Below are 8,278 nucleotides of genomic sequence, written 5' to 3'. Positions count from 1 at the left end.
TTATGGTTTCCAAAAAGTATGAAATGGGCACAAGAAAAGGTCCACTAATTAGCAAGCAGTAGCTGACAGCAAACATTACTGAAAAGTAATATGAGATTTCACAAAGACAGCGTGGCTCTGTGCACCCCATGCTTTAACATTATTAGATTGAAAATACTGAACACTACAATTGTCAAAATGCTTTGAGAGGCTAGCCACTGGAACCAATAGAGGACAAGGACAACTGTGTTGCTGAGTTTTCTTATCAGAGCCTGCAATACTTGATTGATTTAAAAACTCAACACAATATGACCTTCTCGAGCTAAGAAAATCTATTCAACGCTGTGTTGATTTGTTTTAACTGTATACTACATGCACGCAAATGAGTTGACAACAGTACAAAAGAGACAAATAGATAAGCAGCTGATTTTTTTTATTTTTTATTAAACATTGTTATGATTTTGTTTAAAGACAGAATCCATTATTCAGTTTGCAATTCACATTTGAGATCCAAAAACAATGGAAGTTAATTTATAAAAAGTTGTCCAAGATATGAAAACTTAAAGATGTTTCCGTAAAACAAGGCGATCCAGCCCTTCACCGCCACTCAATTTTCTGATACCAGAATCTTTACTTTCACTGCGAAGAACCTAGTTTTTGCCACTGCATTTGGTCCTGTACAGTGACGTAGATGGAAACAGTTAATCAGGTCTGTAAAATCCTAAAACTCTAAATCAATCTTTTAAAAACTGAGTAAATGCTCAGGCATTATTTGTACTACAAATCACGAACTCCATGAGGGTGCTGTGTGAAGGGGTTTGGATGGGGTTTAGATTTAGAGGGACTATCTGGTCTAACTTCCAGAGACAGTGACATACTAATAACCCACAAACCCTTTTTTTAGTTGAATAAAGACTAATCTCGTGAATCAAAGATGTAAAACCTGAATTTTGAACTGAGAGGGGAGGAACAATTTGTTACAGATATTTATAAATTCCATAGGTTGCAAACCGATTGCAGGCTCTTTCTTATCTTTCCAGATCACAAACTGTAACATACTAAGAGCTAATTACAAAATAAAGCCAAGAAGGCTGTATTTATATCTGCATAAATTAGAACACACAAATTCATGTGCCGGTTAATTCTTCCATTTACTTCGTGTCTGTGTCAAATGCCCACATTCACCTTTTAATATGGGTGCATAATTACTGCTACATATACAATGCTTTCTCGGCTCTTTATTCCCACTCGAATGCATATCACAGCCTCCCTTTGCCTAGCAAACATTTCCAATTTAAAATAAAAGTTACATAAAATCTTTCAGTTGAGACGTCATATTTAGCTTAAACATTGGAAAAAACCCAAGTAGATGTCTATTGATGCAAAAAAAATAACAAACACTACAATGCATAAACATTCAGCAGAAACTGAGGAAGACCTTAAAAGGCAGGAAAGGAAGCAGGCTTTCATCTGCAAGATGACCTCATTCCTTTTTCCAACAGTCATTTAACAAACCCTTCCATCACTATACTGATCATTGCAGCAGATGGCAAGATTTAGTTAGGAAAAAAACGTTAAAAGTAAAAAAATCTGTATCCCAACATAGTCATACAACACTCTTGCACATTTGTCCTGTGGGCTCTGTGGCTTCAGATGGGAGACATGAATTTGGCAACGGAGCAACTTTTAGCCAAGTCCCTTGTCCATACCAGCAAATGAGATCAAGGAGAAGCGTAGCTGCTGTTTCGGTGAGGTAACATAAATTACAATCGCCATGCTAAAAAAGTTATTTGAGGAAGATGGCGTTAATGGCGCCTGCAATAAAAGCCAATACGCTTAAGCTTTCTTGTGGCGTGGTCTATGTGTATGACCCTATCTGAAATCCAATGCCCCTTAAAGCTGTCAACTAGGACACCAAAGCTTGCTAAGTAATGCTTTTGTGTACATTGTAATAAAATTGGTAGGTAGAGAATAAGACATGAGATGTAAATGCATGAGTCAACGCTTCTGAGTATATGTAAGTATTTCGGGGGGAGCATTTTCCTTCATTTTTTGCTTGTTGGTGCTGTAACAAAAGGGGATCAACGTTTAGCAAATCAATTCAACCCCGCCGAAAAGGAAAGCTTTAGTTCAAATTATCAGGTAAGGCGTCCTTCAGCACGAGACACACACCGACAAATGTGAAATCTGTAAGAACATCAACTTCTTAGTCTTACATGTGCAGGATGAACAACGTTTGGTGAAAGTGCTATTAAAAAATCCCTGGTTGGTATAAAAAGCGAGAAAAACAATTAAACTGCTGTGTAAACTCCAGCAATAGTTTAAGAATGATTTATTTACAATGTCACTTTGTTTTTTTGAGTCCTACATTTTAAAATATAATTTAAGAACTGTTCTCAAAACAGGAAATTCTACATTAACTATCTCTGGCAACAACACATGCAAGATGACAATAGCATGCTCCAACATCATATGTCAAGTAATGGGATTTTACCATGGAAGGCGTCCTACATTTAGCAATTATGGCCACCTTCTGTTCAAATGTGTAGTGTAAATGTCTACAACCTAGCAAGATCTTATAAAATACTTCCAAAATGGGTGTGAATTAAATCACTAATACAAACAAAAGTCCACTTTACCTGCAGACATTAGCCAGCAAGTAGTAGGTCCTTGCAGATTAACCAAAGCTGTATGAGGGAGGACTGTGCAGGGAAGCAGACACTCCACCAATCACCTGAATAAGGCAACCAGCCACATCTGGTAATATGTGACCCGCATCTAGTTCCTTCTCTATGGCACTTCAAGGTATTTAAAAAACACAATCTTCTGAATTCTGCAGGGGCTGGACTGCTCCTTCAGTCTCACATGGGATATTCCTCAATATCTGACACTGAATCTAAGGCTTCATTACCTCTCGCCTGTGGAAAGGAACAACCATGCACACAACAAAATATCGGTACTTTCATTCAACATGTCTTCTCTAGGTGATGCCTCATTCCAAGGTGTGTACGCCAGCTTATTCGATAGAATCATCCAAGGAGAAATGAGAGATGTTTAGGTCCTACTCCAACCTCACAGCATGAGGCCAATGCTTTGGGCTGCAAAATCCAGGGCTTGTGAAATGCCACCGACTCTCCACCTTCTTCATACATACCGTCAGGGAAAGCACTGCGGAGTATACAGCTATTCATATACTGCCGATGAGGTCACCTGTGGTGTTCAACGCGGGGCATGGCAGTACATTTGTGACTTCTATCCTTCAAGGGGTGAAATTAGAAGACTGAAGAAAAGGGTGGGATCGAACTTGGGTAGAAGATACTGGAATGCCATGGCAGCCAGAGTATTGCCGGGAAGGTTTGTGGTAACCATTGAAACTTTCAGCATATAGAACACTGCCAAGGGGCCACAGTTGAGGTCCACTTAAGCATCAATGCATCCATAACTTGCATTAGTAAATCACAAACTGGAGTTGTGTGGTTGCAAAGTCATGGTACACCTGGTTACTAATTACTAGTAAGTGTAAGCTTGGCCAGGTGGTTACGTAGTCCTGGGCACTAACAGGAGAAACCCACAGAAACGGAAAGGTGCAGAAAAGAGGCTTGAGTAACACTTCTCATAATAACGCCAGAAAAAACGCAAAGAAGAGAAATGGACTGAGTAAATACGCAAGGCAGAACTTAGTTTGTGATTTAAAAGTGACCTAGAAATGTAAGCGTTAAATTTACATGTTTACAGGGTACCTGTTTAAGAATCATTGTCTCATGTTGTGTTGCAGTCTTGTAGATGGTACGAAAGACCTCAGATTAAGATCTGTCGATGCAGGTGTGCTTTAGAGGTTGGTCACATTTGAGGGAGAAAAGTATACAGTCCACAACGAAAGTGCATTTTTTAAAATTAAATTACTATACAACAAAAAAGTAACACGAGAAATAATGTGTTTCGGTGTCTGTGCAGCCTGTTTTAGCATAACAATATTGGGGCACACAACGTGTTTCCTGACAGATTCAGTAACATATTTAGTGCAAAATTCTTAAGCAAACATAAAAAAAGACTATTTAATATATTGCATTTCGTTCCACTGTTAGTCGCATGATTAGAATTCTTGCTTTCCATTTATGATGCATTTTGTATGACAAACAGCTTCTTTTATAAAATCCATCCTCTTTGGTTTTGGTTGAATTCTCAGCTGCAACACTGCTATGAGATATTATTTACACATGGAGATGAAGGCAACGGCTGTAAACAGAATCCCGAGCCTTGGAGAATCGATATTCTGATATGTGCAGAAATGGCGAAGGTGATGGGTCCAGTACTTCTTGGGCCATTCCATTCACAGTGCAGGGGTGGAATGTGACGTCGGCACAATCAGCTTATCGAAGTCCTGACCAACTGTGCAGATATGAAGCCCAGCCGGCGGGCCTTGCCGCAGCCTCTTCCTCACCTTCCAAAAAAAAAAAAAAAAAGGTAATACAATTACTTAAAAAGGTACACTATAACAGCTTATGCATGTCAACCAAATGCAGATCCCAAACAAGCACTGGCAAAGTCAATAGGTCTGGCACTGGCTGCAGATCTTTTGCTATATCAATACTTATTTGGCTTGTTTGTGTATAAAGGCATGCATCATTGTCTAAAGGCCAAAATCATATGTTATTGATGTAAAAGCACACACTGCTCTAATAGTTTCTGTCATTAAAGGGGACTACTTACTTACTATGCAAGTGTGAACATTGTCCAAGAGCAAAATGCTGTCGCTTGCAGTCAGGTAAGCTAGTGGGTGAATTGGTCTGACCATGTGCCCCATGCTGTTTGCTTTGGTGGGTGGGAGCAAAATGTGACTGACACTCCAACAGACAAAAGGATGAAACGGGCTGACTGAAAACCTCTGAAAGTATGGATGTATATATAGTATGTTTTATATTTTTGATTAACTCCACACCTAACAAGAGGAAGCCTTACTACCAAGGACTTGCTTTGTAACACGCTTTGCAATTGTATTCAGTGTTCAAAGTCAGCCGAGCGAAAAAAGACATAGACCCCAGCTTTACTAGGCCGGAAGTCCTAAACTGAGTGCAAACAAGGTCTTGCGCCAAAACCAGGGTTATAACTTATGCGTGAAAATAATTTTACACTGCACAAGATTGGCCAGGTAAAACCTGGTGTAATTAGCCTGGGAAAAATGTCATACATTTAGAATTTTGCAGCTCTGAATGGGGCGAAGCATGCAGTATTACTGTTACTCCCCATGCCAATGTACAGAACAAGGAATGCCAAGGTAATACTGCACAATATAGTATCATATCTAATGTGTGCTGCAGAATCTCCCAAAATACTGGGTATTAGTAGCGAGACCCACATTTTTGGGAAAGCAATTAGAGACTATCTATCTATCTATCTGCAAAAAAGAAGCAGAGAACTCTGGGTAGTTCTCAAGTTTAGGTGGAAAGCAGCTCCCTCAACACCAGCGACACTCAAGATCTGCTCACCTCAAATGTCTGCTTTTTCACAGCAATGTCTTTAAGCATAGGATTAACACAGTGCCATCCACGCCAAGATAGAAAGGGACAAAGTCTTTTGCCATTTCTACAGCAAAGTCTTTAAGCATAGGACTAGCACAGTGCTATCCATGGCGAGCTGCAAAATGACAAAGCCTTTTACCACTGCAGGCACAGTATTACAAGCTGTGGATTAGTAAAATACCAACCAAGCCAACCTGAAATGAATAAAAGCAAAGGGTTGCGTTTTATTCATTTTAGGTTGGCTTGGTTGGTATTTTGCTGGTGCATTGTGAAGTGAAATACAAATACTTGTCTAACCCTTCCATGAAATGTAAAACTCCGATTTAGATGTATTAATATGCAATGTAATAGAAGACAGACACAGTTGAAGGTTGTTACGTATAAGACAACCTCAGACATGCTATGAAACATGCTGGTCGACATCCGTCCACTGTAATGCCTCTACTCTGTTCCTACTTCAAGTCCAGGGCCTCCTAAGAGTATCTTATGATTTAGTGAGCTGGCAAGTCCACTGCTCGCTGCAGGCAGATTATGCGACCTGTTGTTCACCAGTTCCAAAGCTGGCAAGGACAACTTAGGCCTCCATCATTCGGAGGTCTGTAGATAGTGTACAATTATTTACAGCACTTTCAAACGGCAAGAGTGGTATGAAGCACTGTACAAAGAAAGTCAAGGCACTTAGTCATTCTGTGAAACAAGAGCAACTCTCCAGATGAATGCAAATGTGCAAATTCAGATATTATCATCTTTGGATTAATTCCTCTAGATGGTGTCGCTACACAGACCCTTAATTGGATTTCTGAGTGCCCCGCCTCCCATATTTTAGTCACGAAACTGACTAAATGAGGCCTAATTCTTCTATTCTGAGACTTGGGAGGTTTTCAAAATGTAAGATTCATAAACAGCATGGAGTAGCCTGGTTTATTAATCACTAAATACTCTAAGTACCCTTGCACCCTCAGCAGTATTAAAATCCAAGGACAGCTAACTGGGCGTGGAACACATTTAATCAGCAGAGCTAGCTAGCTGTGGAGCCAGATGGAATGTCTACTTATTGAGATGGAGTTCGTTATCGGTTTCTCATGAGCAGTGCATGGGTTTGGCTTCTACACGTAGGTGAGATGAAATTATGTAGGTGTGAGTAGTCCTGAATAAGGCACCTTTAACGACGGCCATTGTAATAGTACAGAAACTTGTCATTGACCGGTTAGCCACGTCACTTTTTTACCTTGTTAGAGGGGCTCCTAAATAAAGCAGTGTTCGAATATCCTGTGTGTTATGTCCCTCCACTTCCCCCATAACTCGCAATGGGTTATCTATAGGATCTGTGTTCAGCCTTCAAGATGTTTTAGGGTGAATAGAGAGCTCCAACCTTCCTCCTCATATTTTTATAAAAAGTCAGGATATCAGAGGCCTTGGGATGAAATTAGGGTCATGCCAACAATGTATTTTTTCCACAATCCCAACACCTTATTTGCAGACCTCCTTATAATACTGGGGTAGCATCAAATGATTTTGATAACCTACATTTTAGTTAACAATGCCTACAGATGACAATGCCCATTTAACTTGTTCCGCAAGCAAGTTAAAACTTGGCTTTTTGCAGATGAATCCTTCTTCGGAGGGAGGGGGGTGGTTTCTGCTGTTCTGAGCTACTTTCTTCCTCTCACGCATCCCTCCTGCATAGCGCTTTGATGCCTTGATTGGTCTAACTGCTACAAACACAAATGCTTGATACAACTAGACTACCAGTGAATATGTTCTGATTTTTCCGATTCGGTTGCACCCCAAATTATTTAAGTAACCATGTAAGTATTATTCCATATGCAGTGGAGATTCCATGTGTTCTTATTGTAGGTACAAGTGCTACTCCACCTGTCTTTTCGCTTGATCTCCACCTTGATGGTGTGAGTTCTTCAACTTTAATATATTTTTATTGGGATGTTAAACCAGCACCCATTCTTTCATACATTTTAATGTAAGTCATCTATTGTCACGAAATCAAGAGATAATCGCAAACATTATTGCTCAAGAGAATACCTATTTCTTATTCACGCATATTGAGTTTGTACTACAAACTAGTTGCATCACAGTTCACACTGCATAAAGCTCAACCGGTAAGCACCTATTGGCCCACCAGGTGTTTTCTATGATCATTATGCATATTCACTTCTCCATCTAAGCGCTATCTACTTGGTACCCATGAGTTCAATCACCAATGCTTGCGCTATAAGCTGGGATGATCTTTTCTTTGTGAGATCCATTCTTTAAAAAAAAAATATTTTATTGATAACAGCAGTGCGACACTCCTATCACAACAATCAAAGTGGTAAGTTCTTGCAGAAGCTTGTATGTATATACGATATTCAACAATGTGTGTTAAAACGAAGAATGATGCGCGGGCAAGTCTTGTAGAAAAGGTAGTACATTTATTCTTGAGATTACTTCTTAGGTTACAGGATGTTAGTCTGATCTATAAAAGTGCCCCACCAGGTGCAGCCTCCTCGCTGCTCAGCCCTTCCCACCAACTGATTGTCCTTGCAATACAAACCCACTGAACATTCTAAATGACCTCACTATAGGCTGAGCAGCAAGGCAGAGAACCTCAATAGGGAGAGTGCATTGAGAAACAAGAACATTAAAACATTTTCTATGATCATTATGCATATTCACTTCTCCATCCAAGCGCTATCTACTTGGTACCCATGTGTTCAATCACCAATGCTTGCGCTATAAGCTGGGATAATCTTTTCTTTGTGAGATCCATTCTTTAAAAAAAA

General features: G+C 39.8%; 1 protein-coding gene across 1 annotated transcript in view; it reads right to left on the bottom strand.

Moving 5' to 3' along the window:
* Window positions 1-403: 403 nt before the first annotated feature.
* Window positions 404-8,278, bottom strand: part of GCC2 (GRIP and coiled-coil domain containing 2) — a 325,439-nt gene continuing 317,564 nt past the window's right edge. Inside the window, exon 23 of the mRNA XM_085622624.1 lies at window positions 404-4,420. Coding sequence (XP_085478750.1) covers window positions 4,350-4,420 — 71 coding nt within the window. The 3' untranslated portion in view covers window positions 404-4,349. The remainder of the gene's footprint in view (window positions 4,421-8,278) is intronic.

This window comes from Triturus cristatus, chromosome 8, assembly GCF_964204655.1.
Source record: "Triturus cristatus chromosome 8, aTriCri1.1, whole genome shotgun sequence".
NCBI lineage: Eukaryota > Metazoa > Chordata > Amphibia > Caudata > Salamandridae > Triturus > Triturus cristatus.
The sequence above is the reverse complement of the archived record's forward strand: the minus strand, read 5'-3'. Positions and strand labels throughout refer to the sequence as shown.